Source organism: Lampris incognitus, chromosome 13 (genome assembly GCF_029633865.1).
Source record: "Lampris incognitus isolate fLamInc1 chromosome 13, fLamInc1.hap2, whole genome shotgun sequence".
NCBI classification, from domain to species: Eukaryota; Metazoa; Chordata; class Actinopteri; order Lampriformes; family Lampridae; genus Lampris; species Lampris incognitus.
In genome coordinates this window covers 8,452,703-8,474,875 of record NC_079223.1, presented here as the reverse complement: position 1 = coordinate 8,474,875, position 22,173 = coordinate 8,452,703, and the positions used below count along the sequence as shown (strand labels likewise).

General features: G+C 48.7%; 2 protein-coding genes across 3 annotated transcripts in view; one reads left to right on the top strand and one right to left on the bottom strand.

Moving 5' to 3' along the window:
* Positions 1-6,627, bottom strand: part of micu1 (mitochondrial calcium uptake 1) — a 49,287-nt gene extending 42,660 nt beyond the window's left edge. Inside the window, exon 1 of the mRNA XM_056291560.1 lies at positions 6,478-6,627. The gene's annotated coding sequence lies outside the window, so the exon portion shown is untranslated. The remainder of the gene's footprint in view (positions 1-6,477) is intronic.
* A 12,999-nt stretch (positions 6,628-19,626) lies between these two features.
* mcu (mitochondrial calcium uniporter) overlaps positions 19,627-22,173 on the top strand; it is a 103,709-nt gene continuing 101,162 nt past the window's right edge. For both annotated transcript variants that reach the window (XM_056291774.1, XM_056291773.1), the window contains exon 1: positions 19,627-19,762. In XM_056291774.1, coding sequence (XP_056147749.1) covers positions 19,646-19,762 — 117 coding nt within the window. In that variant the 5' untranslated portion in view covers positions 19,627-19,645. The remainder of the gene's footprint in view (positions 19,763-22,173) is intronic.

Genomic DNA, 22,173 nt, shown 5'->3' with positions numbered 1-22,173 from the left:
CTTTCCTCCTTTTTCTCCCCAATTGTACCCGGCCAATTACCCCACTCTTCCGAGCTGTCCCGGTCGCTGCTCCACCCCCTCTGCCGATGCGGGGAGGTGCTGCAGACTACCACATGCCTCCTCCGATACATGGGGAGTCGCCAGCTGCTTCTTTTCACCTGACAGTGAGGAGTTTCCCCAGCGGGATGTAGCGTTTAGGAGGATCAAGCTATTCCCCCCAGTTCCCCCTCCCCCCTGAACAGGCGCCCCGACCGACCAGAGGAGGCGCTAGTGCAGCGACCACGGGCCTCATGTATCAATCGTTAGTATGGGCAAATTTGTCTCGAACACACCCATGGAATTTTTTAGCCCTCAAGATTGTCTGACAGTCAGTAGCAAAGCATGATGGTTATTTGTAATTCCTTCCTCCTAACATCTATTGTCTACCTCTTGCAACGAGCAATCACCCAGGCCTGCAAAGACATCAGTGTTAGCCAACCGGTGTCTAAATTCAGGGGTTATCCAGGTTCTACACTGGTCTCAGAGACAAACTCCAGGGCTAGAAAATCCCATGGGTGTGTACGAACAAATTTGCGCGTGATTTTTTTTTGTACCCGTTTTCCGGGAACTCTGCCTCTGATTGGCTAGTACTCGTTGCCTCCGTTGATTAGGTTGGTTAAGGTTAGGGTTAGGGTGGGGTTAGGGATAGGGTTAGCCAATCAGAGGTAGAGTAGGGGCGGGTCTTCCCGGAATCCAGGTGAACGCTCTCAACGAGTACTAGCCAATCAGAGGCAGAGTTCCCGGAAGACGGGTACGAAAAAAAATCACGCCAAATTTGCCCATAGTAATGATTGATACACGAGGCCCCAGGACACATACCCACATCCGGCTTCCCACCCACAGACATGACCAATTGTGTCTGTAGGGACACCTGACCAAGCCGGAGGTAAAATGGGGATTCGAATCGGCGATCCCCGTGTTGGTAGGCAACGGAATAGACCGCTACACTACCCAGACGCCCAGCATACTTATGTTTTAAGCTTTTGCAACACAAGGGCTTAAACTAAAGGCATTTTGTTGTACATTTTCTTTGGATTATTGCAGTTTTCACATTTTACTGTAGTCCATTGATGGAGCCTTAGAAAAATGTTGAATCCCAACAATTATAATATTGTGATAATTGAAAAACTGCAATAGGTATTGAATTAGCACTAAAATGACATAATACCAAATGGAACCTACCAATTTCCAACCCTGTCAATAATATATTGAATTATAAGATGAATTTGATAGTAGCTCGGTGATGGAAGTAAAACCAGGGTTTTAAAATTTGTTTTAGAGCTTTCTGACAGAGGAGAAAATGGCAATGCTGTTGTTGATCGATGTGTGTTCAGAGGTGCCACGCTCGGCTGAGAGGAGCACATTTTACCCATGCGCCAACAGAAATTTGCGCCAAGGCCAAAAGGTATACATAATACACAGACAGACCCAAACAACTCAGAGCAGAGCAAAGCAGGGACAGCAATGAAATACAGCTCTCTCTCTCTCTGAGCAGCAGGCAGAGGTAGGCTTATGTCAGATAATTCAATTGGATCGAGCCCGTGATTTTTAAACATGTCTATAGAATTAAATTTATCATCTTCAACTTGCACTTTATAACTGATCTGCAAAAGTCCCAGTCAGGGGCGTCAGAGTTGGGCTATAAAGAAAATCGATTTTTACGGCTTCCTTTCTGTTCATTAGCCTGTCAGAGTTTTTCTAATGGACAAGGTAACAGTGTCAAAGTAATCCTCTAGTAGCCAGTTCCAGTTCCCCACTGCTCTCCACAGGATTCTTATCACAGGAACTATCTCAAGTGAGAAGTAGGCAGCTGAAAATATGACACAGTATACACCTTCATAGGAGGGCTACCAATTTTGAATCCATCCATCAATTATCCGAACCGCTTATCCTGCACTCAGGGTCGTGGGGATGCTGGAGCCTATCCCAGCAGTCATTGGGCGGCAGGCGGGGAGACACCCTGGACAGGCCGCCAGGCCATCACACAGGGCCAACACACACACACACACACACACACACACACACACACACACACACACACACACACACACACACACACACACACACACACACACACACACACACACACACCCCTAGGGACAATTTAGTACAGCCGATTCACCTGACCTACATGTCTTTGGACTGTGGGAGGAAACCGGAGCACCCGGAGGAAACCCACACAGACACGGGGAGAACATGCAAACTCCACACAGAGGACGACCCGGGACAACCCTCAAGATTGGACTACCCCGGGGGTTTTTTTTTTTTCTTCTTCCAGGGCAACTATAATGACTATAATGACCTATATGACCTTCTTGCTGTGAGGTGATCGCGCTAACCACTGCACCACCGTGCTGCCAATTTTGAATCGATCGAATTAAAAACAGTGGCCGCTTACAGAATGATAAGGCCTCACCTAGGCTGGGTGAGGTTTGCAGAAATGGCAAGACAAAGTTTAGCATCCTGTATAAGGCTAGATGAAAATCTTAAGATTTAAAAGTGAAAGCTATGGTTTAAAAGTTGTGTCCAGATGAACTGATTCACCTTCTGTGATATGGATTAAAGTGAAATAATGTATTTTCTTAGCATATTGACTTGGCTGTTTCTTCTCACACCTTGGTGAACCTTGAGCAGAATAGAGTTAAGACTTTTCAAGGGTTTGTCTTTTATACTTACACGTCTCATGCCTGCCAAGATAGATCAATAAGCATAGCAGGTCTTATTAAATTTTCTCAGACAGCGTAAGGACAACCTTGCGCTCACACCAAAAGCATCATGAGTGCAGGCCCTCTAGCAGGGCTCGCCAAGGTGGTGTCAATTTAGTTGTGCCCAATCTATCAGGTTTGAAGTAGATGTTACAGCGGGAAGTAATATCTGGGCGCCATGGTGGCCCAGTGGTTAGCACTGTTGCCTCACAGCAAGAAGGTCCTGGGTTCGAACCCCAGGCCGTCCCAGGTCCTTTCTGTGTGGAGTTTGTATGTTCTCCCCGTGTCTGCGTGGGTTTCCTCCGGGTTTTCCGGTTTCCTCCCACCATCAAAAAGACATGCATGTTAGAGTTAATACTCCTGCCTGTACCGCTGAGCAAGGCAAAGGAAAGGAGAACTGGAGTTGGTCCCTGGGCGCTGCAGCTGCCCACTGCTCCTATACAATAGGATGGGTTAAATGCAGAAAACAAATTTCATTGTAAACTATAATTTCATTGCAAGCTACACAATAAAATGAAAATAAAGTGGCTGTCTGCTATTTGTTGCTGCTTCAACATGTCAACCAGGGGCGGAGCCAAACATTGTAAACATTCGGGACTTAGCCCAAATCTAGGGGGTCCCGGGGGCATGCTCCGCCAGGGAGATCTTCTTCCCATTTACGGTAGCTACATGCAATATTTTTCACGCCATTTGAGGTAACAGAATGCTTAAAACTCTGTACATCATTTGGGAAAAACATTATAGTTGCCCTGGAAGAAAAAAAAAATCATCCTGTTGGGTCTACATCCTATTTTCCATCTAATTATTCTCCTACTGTCATCATCATTCTGAAACCATAATACAACATATGTGTTGGATAACGAATTTTCCCTCCTGCCACCTAAAAAGAGGTAAACTTTGTCTGATATTATACTATTTTTAAGTTACACAACATAGGTAGGGTAGGGATTTGGCGTAAACAGCATTACTAATGTTGAAACCTATTTATGTTATACTATAATGGAGTAGCGCTCACAGGATGAATGTTTTGCTGACAAATTTGAATCCATACCATAATAATCTGGGCTGCTCTTATGGCAAATGAATGATCCTCAACAATGCCAAGTAAATGTGGTCTTCAATACAAGTAAATGTGGCCTTCAATACTCTGAACTGAATATTAGGGCAACGGAGGAACATTGACTCAAATAACATTCGATTTCTTTAGGGACTAGCACGGCAGGATAAACAACACAGGCACATACGTATTATTATCTTAGGGTATTTTATTTGATCTACTCCTGGTCACTCTGTTCTCTTTTCCTTCTTCCTTGTCCACACTGACAATATACGCATATTTCTAGATTCAGTGTGACTTACACTTTCCAAAAATTACAATTATGCCTGAAGTCCATTGCAAATAAATGTCCATAGATCTTATAACTCCAGAACTTGCCTGGGAACCCTCACATTTTGAAGTTTTCTTTGGTATCAAAATAATTCTGCGATAGCTGTCAGTACCTCCAATGGTGCATAGCAAACAGGAACTTATAATAGCTAATTCGGCATACTTAGCTACATGACCTTGACCTTTCCAAAATGTAAACAAATATAGGCTGAAAATGTTCATATTTGCAAACAGTGGAGAGGAAATAATAATTCAAGGCAACATCCTCAAGCATTACGCTTAAAGGATTATCATGGGAGCATCCGGGTAGCATAGGGGTCTATTCCGTTGTCTACTAACACAGGGATCGCCGGATCGAGCCCCCATGTTACCTCTGGCTTGGTCGGGCGTCCCTACAGACACAACTAGCCGTGTCTGCGGGTGGGAAGCCGAATGTGGGTATGTGTCCTGGTTGCTGCACTAGTGCCTCCTCTGGTTGGTCAGGGTGCCTGTTCAGAGGGAGGGGGAACTGGGGGGGAATAGCGTGATCCTCCCACGCACTACGTCCTCCTGGCAAAACTCCTCACTGTCAAGTGAAAAGAAGTGGCTGGCGACTCCACATGTATGGGAGGAGACATGTGGTAGTCTGCAGCCTTCCCCGGATCGGCAGAGGGGGTGGAGCAGCGACCAGGATGGCTCGGAAGAGTGGGGTAATTGGCCAAGTACAATCAGAGAGAAAAATGGAGAACCCCCCTCCCCAAAAAAAAGGATTATCATCACCCCACTTGACAACTTATGAAGCTTGAAATTGCCGAAGAAGAGGAAAGAAACTCAAGCCCAAAATTATGCTTTAAGCAAACTTTAAAAAATATCTTAAAGACAAACAAAGATTGCTCTTGAAGTGAAAAGCAGACACTGGTTGCACACACCACTTCTGTTGGACATTCTCTGCTAGCCAGCCGGCAGATAGATGATCAGACACACACACTTACGAGACTCGGGGTAGTGTTGGAAACAAACCTGGAACTGGGATATTTCAGATTCTCAAAACTAGAGGGATAAACAAGGAACAGGCGGCAGCATCTCAACAGCCTGGGGCGGCAAAACATACTTTCCCCTCTTGTGACAACATTTCCCAGCCGAGCCGTTTTAAATATTTCTTCCACTGCCAGGGGAAAGTTGCTTCGTCGTGGAAGCCTGGAGCACGGAACATTCAAACTGTGCATATTCATGCCTTTTAATGGATTACTGCAGAAGCAGTGTCCTGTCAACAAACTTTTCTGTGTTGGCATTGACTTGACCAGGGTTACATGCAGCTACCTTCTCACATGTTCTGGCTTATTTTGGTAAGTTTTTAAGTGAAACCATTAACACGAATAGCTTTTATTTTCCCTAGTGGCAAACCTAGACCGGGCTCAAATAATACAATTCATATTACCAGCTGCAATAGCGACAGGCATGGGCGCAAGTCCATGAATACTGGGGTGGCATCCAGCGCTTTACCTGTGCCCCTGTCCATAGGGTTAGTGGTTGTGTCAGGAAGGGCATCCGACGTAAAATTTTGCCAAATCAATATGCAGATTGACAAGACCATACCGGATCGAACAACGGTCATTGGTACTGTGCCCTCACAGGGTCCTGATGGAAACTGTAAAATCTGCTGTGGCGACCCCTGAAAAACAGGGAAAAAGCTGAAAGAAGGATATTACCAGCTGCACCTTAAGGACCTGCTGACAGGAAATCTTCCACCAATTTAGATTTTAAGAATACATAAGATGGCATTGGGCTGGCTAGTGAGGGCTGCGATGACTTGGTCATACCACTCTAGCCACAGGGAGGAGACCACAGCTGAGCTGATGGGAGCAGCATAGTAAAGTTTAGCCCACCAACACTGGCCAGCGTAAAGACGCACCGAATAACGTTTATGTTGCACATTAGCGACGATAAAAGAAAAGCCAACCGAAGTTCCTCCGATGACGCCTGAGTGACAACACAAGGCAGGTTGCTAACGCGCCTGCAGCGAAAGCCCGGGTCAGCCGGCCTTGTTGTGGTCGGTGGCCCTGCTGTCAAGTCGCCCCGTCCACGAACTACGGACGGGGGCGGCGGCGGGGGGCTACGTCGCCGTCTCGACTCGCTGTCTCTTAATTCGTCAGCTACGAAAGATTTCTTTTCTTTTCTCTTCCCCTCTAATACGCCCGCATACGGCGCCTCTTGCAGACGACGCACACGACGACTTTGGGGTTCGACGGCTAACGTCTGCTAGCAAGAGCGAAGGAGGCTAAAACGTTAGCTTAACAGTTTAAACGGCGCAGCGCCATTTTCGCACGTCAAGCTGCGCGGGCGAGGGAAGGGTCGCGCTTTACTCACGTTCGCTTCGATACGGCGTTAGGAGAATGTCTCTCGGTGTCTTCGGCGGCGTCTCTCTCCGCGTCGGCCGAGTCCACAAACGGCAGTTCCGTATCCACGCCGCGCAGCCCCCTCCTTCGCGCAACGCCCCCCTCCCTCCGTACGCGCTGAGTGCGGGACGCGACGGCGCGTCACCAACGCCCCGCCCACTGCGGGAGCGCGCTCAGCACGCGCAGGGGTTCCCCCCCCCTCCCCTCCCCACCCCCGATTTTGTATGGAGACGAATGAGACTGAGGCAAACGCGTACAAATTCGTGCGTGTATGACGTTCCATTCCGTGCCATTCCATTATCTGAGCCGCTTATCCTGCTCTCAGGGTCGGGCCTATCCCAGCAGTCGTTGGGCGGCAGGCGGGGAGACACCCTGGACGGGCCGCCAGGCCCATCACAGGGCGGACACGCACACGCACACGCACACACACACATTTATTCCTAGGGACAATTTAGTGTAAACTACTAATAAGACACGTTAGCCCCCTAGCAAACGGGTCTGGCCCTTTAGCCGAGCGGTTCGCGATTTCGCCTTGTGGTGCAGTACACCCCTGTCGAATCCCGCACCGGGCAAGAAAATAACCGGTTACATTGGTGGCAGCGGTGGGATCCGGAAGTGTGCAGATCCTCAGAAGTCTCTTCGGAGCGCGGGAAGAACAGAGCGCGAAGGCGCGCTTCCGGGAGAGGGTGACGACCTTAAACTACTAATAAGACACGTTAGCCCCTAGGTAGCGAGTCTGACCCTTTAGCCGAGCGGTTAGTGACGTCGCCTTGTGGTGCGGTACACCCCGTATCGAATCCCGCACCGGGCAAGAAAGTAACCGGTTACACTAGTATGGCCAATTCACCTGACCTACATGTCTTTGGGCCGTGGGAAGACCATGCAAACGCCACACAGAGGACGACCCGGGATGACCCACCAAGGCTGGACTACCATGGGGCCTCCTTGCTGTGAGGCAACCGCTGCACCGCCGTGCCGCCGTGTGTAGGATCTGTCTGCGAATAGTAGAAGTTTACATGCTTTCTGAAATGATCCTGTGAACCATTTCTTTTCTCTTTCTTGCGCCATCTCTCACAGAAACGCGCAGAAACCTGACAGAAATATTTTATTGGCAGGACAGCTGCTGGACTCCCGAGGTTGTCTCGTGACATATGACGAGTTTCTTGCGCATTCTAATTTTCCAGTAACACCCAAAGAATTTGCTGTAAAGATGGCGGCTATCCCCAGTGGTTCAGTTTCCTTATTGCAAGGTACTCAACATCCGTCCGTTGTTCCTTTAGTACATGCAAATGAAACAATGTGTGGAAGGCCCCTCCCCCAAAACAATAAGGCTGTCCGTACTCTTTGCCACCTCTCCATATGTTGTAGCTTACTGGTCCCAGTTTGACCAGAATATTCCAAGGGGGAAAAAAGCTGGACGTTACCTGATAGATATCGTCTCACAAAGTAAAAGAGGTTTCGTTCAAAACAATTCACAGGTGTTATCCAGTTAAGCAAGTTCTTTCTAAATATGCGAGCGACATGAATACATTATGCTCGTTTTGTTCTCTCCATCCAGAAACAATGGCAACATAGTATCTTTTGGTACTGCCGGCCTACGAAAAAACTACGGGAAGACACATCAGTGCTCATTAGAGAGAAGCTATTGGACAACTTTGAGTTATTTTACAAGTACATTTTGCTTGGTTTTCATACTCAGCATAAGAATTTGGGGGGGGGGGGCGATGCTTTTGTTATGAACCTCATCCGCTTTCTGGCAAAATATCACATTCATCGATGCAAGTTGTGTAAAAGGACTCCTCTTTACAGTGTTTTCACAAAGGACTTGGAACATTACATGGACACAATAGCTTTAAGTTACAATAAGAAGGCTGCAGAAACAATGACTTTATTTAATTACTTTTTCTTATAGGAACAGAATTGATCGCCTCGCTGGGTATATTAAGGTTATTTTTCTTTTCTTTACTTATTTTATTGTATCTATTTTTCCACCCCCTGGCATTTATGTTCTTGATTGTTCTATGATGTTTGTAAGTTCATTAATGTTGCTATTTAAAAAAAACATATGCACAGACCTCCCACACACACACACACAGACACAGATGCAGACAGACACACACATTTGATTGTCTATGTATGTGACAACCCCAGCTGACTATATTCATATTCATTTCCTAGGCCCTAACCCTAACCATCAGCACCACGTGCCCAACCTTAACCCTTACCCTAACTTTAACCCAGTAGTAATTCTAACCCTGGCCCTCAACCCAAATCCTAACCCTAACCATCAGCGCCACATGCCTAACCTTAACCCTTACTCTAACTTTAACCCAGTAGTAATTCTAACCCTGACCCTCAACCCAAATCCTAACCCTAACCATCAGCACCACATGCCTAACCTTAACCCTTACCCTAACTAACCCAGTAGTAATTCTAACCCTGACCCTCAACCAAAATCCTAACCCTAACCATCAGCACCACATGCCCAACCTTAACCCTTACCCTAACTTTAACCCAGTAGTAATTCTAAACCTGGCCCTCAACCCAAATCCTAACCCTAACCATCAGCACCACATGCCCAACCTTAACCCTTACCCTAACTTTAACCCTACAGTAATTCTAACCCTGACCCTCAACCCAAATCCTAACCCTAACCATCAGCGCCACATGCCTAACCTTAACCCTTACCCCAACTTTAACCCAGTAGTAATTCTAACCCTGGCCCTCAACCCAAATCCTAACCCTAACCATCAGCGCCACATGCCTAACCTCAACCCTTACCCCAACTTTAACCCAGTAGTAATTCTAACCCTGGCCCTCAACCCAAATCCTAACCCTAACCATCAGCGCCACATGCCTAACCTTAACCCTTACCCTAACTTTAACCCTACAGTAATTCTAACCCTGACCCTCAACCCAAATCCTAACCCTAACCATCAGCGCCACATGCCTAACCTTAACCCTTACCCTAACTTTAACCCTACAGTAATTCTAACCCTGACCCTCAACCCAAATCCTAACCCTAACCATCAGCGCCACATGCCTAACCTTAACCATTACCCCAACTTTAACCCAGTAGTAATTCTAACCCTGGCCCTCAACCCAAATCCTAACCCTAACCATCAGCACCACATGCCTAACCTTAACCCTTACCCCAACTTTAACCCAGTAGTAATTCTAACCCTGACCCTCAACCCAAATCCTAACCCTAACCATCAGCACCACATGCCTAACCTTAACCCTTACCCCAACTTTAACCCAACAGTAATTCTAACCCTGACCCTCAACCCAAATCCTAACCCTAACCATCAGCGCCACATGCCTAACCTTAACCCTTACCCCAACTTTAACCCAACAGTAATTCTAACCCTGACCCTCAACCCAAATCCTAACCCTAACCATCAGCGCCACATGCCTAACCTTAACCCTTACCCCAACTTTAACCCAACAGTAATTCTAACCCTGACCCTCAACCCAAGCCAACCCGAAAATAGAAACTTGAGGTGAGGACCCGGCCAACATGTCCTCACTTTGCAAAAAGTGTTCTCGCTCTTGATGGTTTGAAATACAAATTTATCCACACAAAGGAAGCTGAACGAGACCACGCAACAACCACACACACACACACACACACACACACACACACACACACACACACACACAGAAATTCATGCATGCATAATAAATATGAGCGAGAAAGACAGATAACTACAAACTGTTGTCTGTCAGCTGTCAGCCTGACAGCGATTCATCTCATCTAAATGTTTTACATCTTTACCATATAATTGATATGGGTCCCAAGTTGTGCATATTTTTCTGAACTAATTATGTGAAAGAGAAAAACTGGAGGGATCCGCCGAACTGACTGTGGTGCTGTGTCATAGCTGCAGGTCCCATTGGCTTGTCATATTCAGTGTAAATACAGATCACATTTCTGAACAATGCAACGATACTGTGTCAGGTTGGGCATAATAGAGGACAGGGACAGATATAGAGATAGACTACAGTGTCCAGGGATGGGAATCCTTAGGGACCTATTGAGCATTTAAAAAAAATGTTACCTCCGCGGGTCTGTTCTTTGTCTTGTTGCATTAGAGTGGATATCTCAGCGGTGAATTTCAACCTCTCCGTTCTTATCAAGCCACATCTCAGACTGACCCACATACACAGTATATAGTACTGAACTACCTTATATCTGGGAAAATAATCTTTCACTTGCAGTTCTCAGGGCATCGTCTTCTAAGATATGGCCTCTGAGCTGATTCAGTCTGGCATCCTTGACATAAAAAGGGTTTGTGAACTTCCGTTCCATACTGAGTTGTGGTTTCCATTGGTTACACACATAGCTAAAAATAATTCTCACTCATTTTTTTTTTATCAATGGAAATGATTTGAGACACATTTTTTTATCAATGGAGATGAAGACACAAGTAAGTGTAATGCAATTAGAAAACATATGCATGCAAGCAATGGGAGTGCATAATAATCATAATAATCACAATAATAATAATAATAATAATCATTACATTTATATAGCGCTGAACATCAAATCTGTCTCGGAATTCATTTACTTGGGAGGCAACATCGGATCCACCGAAAGAGACGTGCGGCTTTGAGTTGGAAAGGCTTTGGGGTGCCGTTGAGGGACTCGACATCATCTGGAAGTCCACGTTACCAGACAAACTGAAGCGGGGATTTGTTTTCGAGCAACAGCTGGGTCCGTTCTCACTTATGGATCGTCTTCTCGGACCCTCACTAAATGGCTTGAATCCAAACTTGATGGGGCTTTCACCAGAATGCTGCGTGCTGCACTAAATGTATCCTGGAAGAAGCATCCTACAAAGAAGCGTCTCTATGGCGACGTACCCGCCATCTCAAACACCACCCGAGAACGATGGGTCTGATTCGCTGGTCATCGCTGGAGGAGCAAGGAAGAACTTGCAAGCGACACTCTGCTTCGGTCACCCAAACATGGAAAGGCACGTGCAGGAAGGCCTGCAATAAGTGACATCACTCAACTTGTGGACGACCCAGGACGTCCGTCTGAGGGGTCTTCCAGCTGCTATGCAGGATGGAGACGGGTGGCGTGAGAGGGTCAGAGCCATCCGAGGATGCTCGACCTGATGACGATGAAGATGATGATGATATAGCGTTTTTCTAGACACCCAAAGTGCTTCACGTTTGAAGGGGTTAACTCACTATGCATATTTATTTACCTATTTACATATACATAGATATTTATCCATGCATAATTCTTCAGCATAAAAAGTCAAAGAATAGTCATTTGCACACCGCGCTCGTGGCATGTCTGGGACTTCCTCTGTTGTATTGCGAGCACGTAGTACGCAGCCTGGGTTGTCTATTACAACACAACCTTTACTCACGTCAGTCACCCGCAGGTTTCTTTCCCCTGTGCCAGCAACAGACAAAGAGAAGTCTGGACCAACCTGGCCGACGCTTCATTGTGGCTCTAGGGCAACGTGCAATTACGCTTACTAGTCTTACGTCTATCTCTAAAATGCAAAATAGTGCAAACATAGCAACGCCACTCTCCCTTGAAGATCCGCGATATGTAAAGAGCCCAGATTTAATAACCGGAGCGCTGCCATGAGCTAACAGGCAAGCGAGACAGACCACAGCCTGCATGTTATGTCAGTGTGCCCCTCGAGCAATGTCTCTACTAAAACAACAAATGCACCATGTGGTTTTTGAGGTCAAAGGACATTATCAGGTTTCTATGATTATTCTCTCAGCTCTGTTTCCTGTTTGGGTGGCAACGGTGGCACAGTGGTTAGCGCGGTCGCCTCACAGCAAGAAGGCTCTGGGTTCGAGCCCCGGGGTAGTCCAACCTTGGGGGGGGGGGTCGTCCCGGGTCGTCCTCTGTGTGGAGGTTTGCATGTTCTCCCCCTGTCTGCGTGGGTTTCATCCAGGAACTCCGGTTTCCTCCCACAGTCCAAAGACATGTAGGTCAGGTGAATCGGCCATACTAAATTGCCCCTAGGTGTGTTTGTGTGATGGCCTGGCGGCCCGTCCAGGGTGTCTCCCCGCCTGCCGCCCAATGACTGGTGGGACAGGCTCCAGTGACCCTGAGAGCAGGATAAGCGGTTCGGATAATGGATGGACGGATGTTTCCTGTTTCCTGTTCACTGATTTTGCTGTCGCTGATGCAGGTGTGTCACCACTTTCAGCGAAGTTCACTTGAGGCCGTGTAAATAATGTCTGATTGCTCTTCCTATGGTGCTATATCTCTTATCTTTGGTCACCATGCTATGTTCAGACAGTTTCAGTAACCCCCCCCCCTCTTATTTTCCTCTCTCCCTTTCTCTTTCTAGCTGCTCTTAATAAGGCAGCCTCTCCACCGTGCCCCCAGCCCTCCGGAGGATAGCTCATTAGATTGAACAACACAACACCGAACCCTGTATTATGTTGTTGTCAGTTCTCTCAAAAATACACAATTTGAGAAAGACCCCGGTAATGACTACCTTTCCATGGCCCAGGTATCCATGGTGGTGCTGCATAATGCAAGACATTTATGTAATTCATGAAATATACCCAGCTCGGCAACTTATACAGTAGAGGAATACGGTCTTATCTTGCCCAAGGGACAAGAGGGGAGAATTTTGCCGTCAGCTTAACACAATCACATATACAATACACATCCAGGAACACGTTCAGGAAGATTTATTCGTAATTTAATTCCATCTGCAGGTACATTTCAGCCCACAGCCGTGCAACACAGACACCAACACATGCAAACTACAAGAACGCATATGTCCAAACTACAAAAACACATATATCCAACTTATCAAAAAAAAATAAAAAATTCACCGTGTGTCGGCCCTATCCAGGGTGTCTGTCCGCCTGCCGCCCAATGACTACTGGAGTAGGCTCCAGCATCCCGCGACCCTGGGAGCAGGATAAGCGGTTCAGATATGGACGGCTGGATGGATGTGCAAGAGAGCGAACGCCAGGATGAGCGTCGGACTGCCGGTCTGCATGAGCTAGCAGTTAGCTTAGCCTGCCCCGCTTCCGCGTCCTGTCAGACCGCCCCCGGTGTTTCCTCCTTGGACGCAGCTCCAAGCAGGGCCGTGGTCCCTGGGGCCCACCACGGACACAGCAGACCAGGCTCCCCGGGCCGATCCAACGCCAGCTCTCCCAGCCAGACACTTTCAACACACTTCCCCGCACTCCACACCACGACACCAAAAACAGACTCAACGCTAGGTGAGGCCGCCGCCTGACTGCCTTCGGCGTTATCGCAACTGCCGGTCTGCATGAGCTAGCAGTTAGCTTAGCCTGCCCCGCCTCTGCATCCTGTCAGACCGCCCTCGGTGTTCCCTCCTCGGGTGCAGCTCCAGGCTGGGCCGTGGTCTCAGGCCCACAGGATGTGGCAGACCAGGCTCTCCCAGCCGACCCAGCGCCAGCTACCCCAGCCATCAAACAAAAACCCAGATGCAGACGTGGACAAAGACACTGCATGGACGGTACTGGGTGAGGCCGCCGCCAACATAGGTTCGCGCCGCCATCTTCCCACACCGGTACTGGGTGTGGTACACATGCACTCACCGTGGTACACACAACATGCAACAACTGTTTTAGTTTAATGTCAACTAAATACAAGGGGAACCTCCGCTGAAGTCAATCCACTGCAGGTGCACAACCAATATACTATATACATAGCGTGCCCACAATACACACACAAGATGCATAGAGTATATAAAGTATAAGGCACACCACCACTGTGTTGTGTTAAACCCCTTTTTACCTTCAGACAAGCTTAAATTTTCAAGGCATTGATTTAATGAGGTGTTGAAAGTGTTCCACAGGAATGGTGTCCAAATAGGCCATTTCATCCAAGGGCGGTCTATTGGACTTAGATCAGGGCAGGCTGCTGCAGCGTTAAACCGAATCTGCTGTCGTGTTCGTGACACCACTCTCGGGCCACGTTACGCTTGTGGCACGCGATTATCTTGCTGAAAAAAAAAATCCATTCATCCGTGGATACAGAGCTGACTGGCACCGGTGCTTTAGATAGCCCATAGCATTCAAATACTAACCCACTCCATTTTTTTTTTTTATCAGGGGATCCAATGTGAACCACTGCACCGGCCTTTAATCTCGACACACGGTGTGATAGTTGCATTGGCTCGTGAGATTCTTTCCAGAATCTGCTCCTCCCAACAGCATTAAGAATAACAGGATTTATCAGACCAGGCAATATTTTTTCTCGTCCTTCAGTGACCAGATTTCATTGTTCCTTAGTCCAGTGCAACCACGGTAGAGGAACAAGCTGATTCTGTCTGTCAGGTCCTCCCCAACTGGTGACGCTTTTAAATCCACTTAAAAGTCCGTCTGTGTTCCCCGTACTGTTTGTCCTGGGTAGTCTTGGCCTCGTTACAGTGCTTTGTTCCTTTTTCTCCACAGTCCTATTTATTGATACGGTGCAGCACTTGGTCCGTTCCTTTCTTTTATTTATTTAATGTGTTTATTTATTACCCCCCCCCCCCATTTTCTCCCCAATTGTATCCAGCCAGTTACCCCACTCTTCCAAGTCGATCTTGGGAGGGCTGCAGACTACCACATGCTTCCTCCGATACATGTGGAGTCTTCAGCCACTTCTTTTCACCTGACAGTGAGGAGTTTCACCAGGGGGATATAGCGCGTGGGAGGATCACGCTATTCCCCCCCCTCCCCCCGAACAGGCGCCCCAACCAACCAGACCAGGACACATACTCACACGCCCGACCAAGCCGGAGGTAGCACGAGGATTCGAACCAGCAATCCCAGTGTTGGCAGGCAACGGAACAGACCGCCACGCCACCCGGACGCCCCGGTCCGTTCCTTTACTTGATATTGTGCAGCCCCCTGTGGTCCACGTTGGTTGTTTTTGAATGTGCTCTGTGCATAAACATGGCTTGACTTGACATTTTCCACTTTTTTTTTGTTTGTACGTCGTTGAAGTTCGTAAACTGTCAGCTGCCACACCCAGTTCCTCTCAATGAGCAACAAGCTGTGTGTTCTTTTACCGGCCTTTTGGTCTCAGCTTTGTACTGGACTGCCAGTTTACCAGTTCAAGACCATCTGTTGTCCTGCACAACTCATGTCATCCTCCTTTCCCTCCTTCCATCAATGAGCCGATTTCCACTATAGGCTGGCTGTCCCTCGGCCGGTGCACCATTCCTGATGGGTTGCTCTTCAGAAGGAAGAAACAAGCGGGGTTGCAACTCTCGCCACACTTGAACCAGGATGGCCAGCCCTTTAACACCACCACGGTTATATACTGCACATTATACACTGCTCAAAGGCTCTAATATAATTTCTCACGCCCACATTTGTTCACATACTCAATTCATGACTCAACTGGCTGAAGTTTTATGCAGATAATGTGAAATGAAAATTGACTTTCTTACCTTGTTAGCCAATTTCCCCAGTCACGTTATGCACCTATTCAAAAACTTATGCCAAAAGCCCTAGAAAATGTCAATTTGATCTTATTTTACATCAACGTTGAATCACCTTTTCTTCCTTTAAAAGCTGTCCGGCCTCTTTTCCTCACAATTTTGTCAGTGTTTCAGAGAGACGGAAGACTGATCAGTGTTATGGCTGCTAATGGAGTGTTAACTCATATGTGTATATGGAAGAAATGAAAATGAAAACCACTTTATTTGACACTATATTCTTGCATTTAAACCATCCTATTGTATAGGAGCAGTGGGCAGCTGCAGCACCCGGGGACCAACTCCTGTTCCTCTTTCCATTGTCTTGCTCAGGGGCAGGAGTATTAACCCTAACATGCATGTCTTTTTGATGAATATATATATATATATATATATATATATATATATATATATATATATATATATATAAATCATCGTTGTTTCTCTTTAGAGCCCTTCTTCAATCTGTATCCTCCCCTTAATTTACACGGATTGAATTGGATAGGGGAAATCATCTAGATTGAACGTCCTTGATATTTTAAGACCCGTTGAATAATACAGAATTTACATTTATAGATTGTCCCTTATTTCCTGAGTTCCGTCAGTTAGACCGTGAGGGGAAAGAGTTTACGGCTATGAAAGAATGCATGGCCAAAGTGCTTTTAGCACCATCATCATGCCTGAAAGAGTCATGCAGTCATGGTATGGCTATAAAGTACTGTATATGGCGTGGTATGCTATGCTATGCTATGCTATGCTATGCTATGGTAAAAGGATACCCTGGGCTTGTTCTTAGCACTTAAGGATCGGTTAACATTTGTAAATGTAAAGTTGTAAATGTGAAGCCTCCAAGCTGACTGGCATTCTCTCTCCTGCTTAGGTTTCCAGTGCTCTGACTTGAGCACTGGTCATTAGCAAGGATTTAGGTTGGATGTGTTGGATCTTTTTAATCCCTTGCTCCTCCATGTCGTCTCACTGTCTTTGGCTGTGATGGAGTTGTGCAATACATAGAATACCACACGGCTTGCTGGCACGCCAGCGACTGTGGCGGTGCAAAGGTGGAGACAGTGATAAGACAAACGGGTAGAAGGGCCTCCTCAGCTCAACTGCTAGCAGTGGATCAACTGCTAGCAGTGCATCAACTGCTAGCAGTGGATCAACTGCTACCACCGCGGGGAGCAATCTGGCTCGTGTTACCTTTAAACAGGGTGTCTCACTCCCGAACACGACATTAATAACAGCACAAATGGGAATGCAGAGGCGGCCACCCCGGACTAGGCTGCCGGTTTTACAGAATATAGCGTAGCTGGCACGGGCCCAAGGCGAGTTAAGGCCCACGGTGGCATGGAGACGCAGGTGAAATCTGACCCATCGTCCATGACAATGTGCGATGACAAAAGATGTCTCGGGTGAAAGTCGTGGCCCCCGGAGCGAGCGAGTGTGTTTGCAGACAAAAGCGAGCTCCAGTTTCAGCCGTCCGGGTCCGCGGCACATTTTGTGTGTGAGGTTTTGTGCGTGTATGATTGTGAATATGCGTGTGGGTGTGTAAGTGGGAAACAAATAAAGGCGGCGTACTCTGCCACGCCACCTCTGTGCTCAGAGTGTATATGAACCTGGTCTTGGTACTGCATTAGAGCGAACGGTGGAACGGAGCACACCGTATTTGCATACGTTGGGTGCGACCTGTTCTGTGGAGCCATGGGCGCAGCTCGATTGTCAGATGCTGAAACTTTTCCAGCGGTGTGTTATCAGTGGTTTTTCCAGCACACACACACACACACTGGCGCATGCCCCCACATACAAAACTCCTTCATCCACCTCTGACCTTGAGATATGATCGCTTACAAAATGGTGCAAGAAGTATTGGAAAACAGTTTTGTCTCACTTGTGTCGATGTGTATTTCAGAGTTGAGACCACAGGCACCGTGCTAGAACGTGAGCCATCTAAAGACTACGTTTAATCCGTCATGATAAGCATGCCCAACTAATTGCAAGACCAGATACCCACAAGGCACATAAAGGTTGCAGACACATTTCATGTCCTGTACTCTGTTACTCATCAAACAGGTGTTCGTCTTTTAATAGATCCGTCATGTGACCCGAGTTGGTCGGGGCTGTAAACAGCAGCGGGCATCGCACAATGCAGACAAGTCGTGCAACCTCTCACCAAGCTGCAATTTACTTGACTGAAAACCGACCTGGAAGTTATTTTTCAGTCAGCCGTGGGCACTGCTGTTTAACGGCTGTACAGTAAATGTGTATGAAAAACTGTACTTGGCACAGGACTCTCTCAGACACCACACCGGGATTTGTGCTTTGAATCAATGCAGCACCAAGGCCTTGAGCAGGTCTTTGTCCATGCCTGAGAATTTGCATTTAAATTACATCGCCCACGCAAGTATGGTAGACTGCACCTGAGGAAACGCAGGCATGTGGCAAGTCATCCGGGCAAGGAAACACCAGGCCCCATTAGAAGCCTTCCAATGAGAGTACAGTACGATATTCACAACCACGACCGAGGCACATGTCATCACAGCAATTCCAACAGAGACCTCTGGATGCACGAGAACCTGTCATGTGACCGACTCGGCCAACCGTAAAGGAAAACAGGCCGCGTTCCGCCGGGGCCGAGGCTTTTCGACAACCATTGACCAAAGGAGCCATAATGGAGCCTATTACAGCCATTTTCTGCTAATGTGAGCGAGGACCTTTGAAACGTGTCGACGCGGCTGCACACAGCGAGGCGGCGGCCCACAGCTTTTCAAAGTTACTGTCCATCAGTGGAATTAGATTTGATCTCGGTCTCCTTTGCAACACAGCCACAGAAGGGACTGGAGGGCGAACTATTAATAGGCACGGTCATAATAGAAAAGGTGGCAAAGCCAATGACAGAGACGTTGGCAAGACGTAGCTTCACCCGGGGACATTCAGACGAGATTCTGCAAACCCCTAGGGCGCCCGGAGATGTTTGATGTGAAAGCTGGCACTGTGCAAGTGTGCCAAATAACTATGCAGTGCAGGCTAGCAATACGGGGCCAGAGGTTAAGCTCTATATCTGAATAAGATTGCGCAATCCATGCACAAAAACACCTCAATAGGTGGTAGTCTACATACATACACACATATTGCACTGGCCACAACACTGCTGCCAAGCGCCATACGAGTCTATGCATTATTCACACGAAGCGTTCATATACTGACGAGATTTAATAGCCCTTTCTAACTTTACGGTCAATTTGCTTGGATACGCTCAGCTAGATTGGTCTGGGAAAAGTGCAAACTTTCGAGACTCCCCAGGATTAGGCCAACCCGAATTACTCCCATGCCATGTTTGCAGCACAGTGCACCCAAGTGAGACGCTAATGTATTATTTTGCTGGTTTATCTTATAAGCAGCCCCCCCTCCCCCCTCCCGCCTTCTCTCCACATTAGCCCTCTGCTGTGTCAGAACCATGGACCCTCGCAGCCTCACGGCAAAACAGTGACACTCGCTTCACAACCGCGTCCGAGTATTTGGCTTCAAAATGTGCATATTATAGGACTCGAGCAAGCTCCACACTGAGTACTGGTGCAACACTGGGCATGTGTATGAAGCCATCGTCCAGCCCCGCAACCCGCCCACCATCCACCCTCTTGTGCTTCGGTCTCGTCTTGGTCTGCCCACACAGCGTTCGCCTCCTCAGCGAGAGCTTTCACTACGGAGATGGCTGCCAAAGTGTGCAGATCTGTACTTCTCTTGTCCCGGAGCGGCGGAGCGGCGGCGGGCAGCCTCCCCGCGCTTGTCGCGTCTTCACAGCGACGCCATCAGCACATAAGACCGGTAAGTCCGCAGGAGCTCCGGCTGCACACCTTTGGGGCGCTAGGAGCTGGGGCAGGACGGCTCCCCGGCGGCGTCGGTGGTGGTGGAGGAGGTGGTGGTGGTGGTGGAGAATACGGGCTGGCTAAGGAAGTAAAGCTAACTAGCCTGAAGATATCGGATGCGTGGGTTTTATTGCGATTCCTTATAGTGCACCTCGTTGGGATGCGGGGGGGTAGTCATTCAGGTAGTGTGTGAGTGCGTGTGTATGCGTGTGTGTGCGTGTGTATGCGTGTGTATGCGTGTGAGGACATAAGCCGGTTCGGGCGGTCCGTGTGCGAGTCTTTTTTTTTTTTTTGGTCAGCGGCAATGCAGTTTTCTAGGAGCGGTCTGCTGGAAGCCCCGCCACATCCCGGCTGGCTCTTACCCTACCTACCCGGCCCGGCCCGACCCGACCCGGCCCGGCCCGGCCCAGCCCGGCCCGGCGCCCCAGACACCTCTCCAAGCTCCAGACATGGCCGAAAAACCGTACGATCCCTTACCGGGAACCCTTCAACTTCTCCGGCCGTGTTCCCTCGCCGGTGCATTTATTTTTTCTTTAAATAGGGGGCGCTGCTTTTGGGTCGGTCTGGCGCGGGACCGTCTCGGCCGCGTTCATTGCCTCCACATGTTAGAACTATGTCAGGATTTGCCCCGGAAGAGCGGCGACAGCTGCAGTGGCTGTTGGCGCGGGTTTGGCCGCGGCCGCGGAGGGATCATGTCTTGTAGATATATATAGCTGGTGCACAGTTGTCTTGTTCATGTTACGTGGCGGTGCCAGGCGTATTTTTATTTAGTTGATAAATGGCTCTTTCTCTGCTTTACCTACTGCTCCCCTACAGCGTGTGGTGCGCGCGCGTGCGCGCGTGCGTGTGTGTGTGAGCCGCAGTGTGCGTGTGTGTGTGGCGGTGCAGCAGAACTCCCGTGTGGTTGAGGAGCGCGTGCCGTATAGTCGCGCGTCTCTGCGCGTGCCTCCAGACCGGAACACTCGGGTGCATGCGGGACTACGCTCCACGCAGGCATGCTTAGCAGGGAACATGGAACCCCATACTTTTGATGATGTCAGACTGCACAGTCAAATCTTCAGCCGCCCCCCCCCTCCTCCTCCTCTTCCTCCTCCTCCTCCTCCTCCCCCCCTTGCGGGTGTTTTCCCATTCACAATTGGCTCACGGGTTTCCTGCAACAACAACAAAAAAAGAAAGCTGCCATGAAGAGCCGGCCCACGCTCGGCTGCACAAGTCGCCGCTTTCACGCCAGCAAGGAAGGTCGGTTTGTGCATGTGAAGCTCCACTGTTCACCACAGTCCAGCTATCGTCCCCCCTCAGCAAAGGGAGAAAAAAAAACCCAACCTCAGAGCCTTTTCAGGAACCGCCTGCTGAGGGAGGTGGAGGGACAGGATGGAGCAGAATAGGGCGGGTGGGGGGGGGGCCGGGAAATATGAGGAAGTGGAGTTCAGGGCAGCTCGGGACTGCGCCTACTACTCGGTGGAAAGGAACGGCGTTGCTGTGATTCTGGAATTCTTTCCTTATGACAGCCCTCCGCCCCCACCCAACCGGCTCTCTCTTGCCTCTGTCCTTTTTCCTCTCTTAATCACACTCCGGTCCAGGGCTTGGAGAAAATGAAATGTCCACGGCCTCGCCGTGCGACGGGGGAGGGGGGGGGGTGATTCTGAGGTTGTCCTGCAGGTTAAGTGGCTGTTAGAGCGGACTTGCCTGGGTCTCCTCCAACCCCTGCTGTTTCACTGGAACACATTCACTTCCCCCTGCAGATGTGATATTCTCCTCTATCCCAAAATAAGTTGGCCTGTTCAGACTGTAAGTGATTTAGCAAGGTGACTGCGGCTGCTTGAGCAGAGCAGAGGTGCCTCCTAATACATTTCACTTAAGTCTGCTCAAGCAGCGTTATTTCTTTTTTTTGGGGGGGTGGGGGTGGGGGGTGTTAGTCTGTCATATTGTGTCATTGCCCAGTGAAGTGTGGCTGCAGCGGCTCCCTGACATGAGCCTGTCGGCATGTGACAGCGCTCTGGCGGTTCTGTGACAGGCAAAAAAATCGGGGGGGGGGGATCTGAGTCCTGCATTGCAGTATGGAAATTCCACCCCCTTCGGGACTTCGTGGCTAATATGGCCCCCCCGCACATGTGTACATGCCTTTATTGTCTGTAGAGCCGGTTAACCGGACACGTTCCACAACGTGTGCTCTGTCAACACACAGACCGTCTGTTGGCCGGCTCGTATGGCCGCTCCCCTCCCCAGCTGAATGCATGTACAGTGGGGCCCGAGTCCGTACGGCTGCAGGGCAGGTTGTAAGACTATATAGACACAACCCCTCCGTCTGCACCGGACCGCTGTTGACTCAGCTGTCCAATCAGACGCTCCCATCTTGGAGCGTGGCGTGAT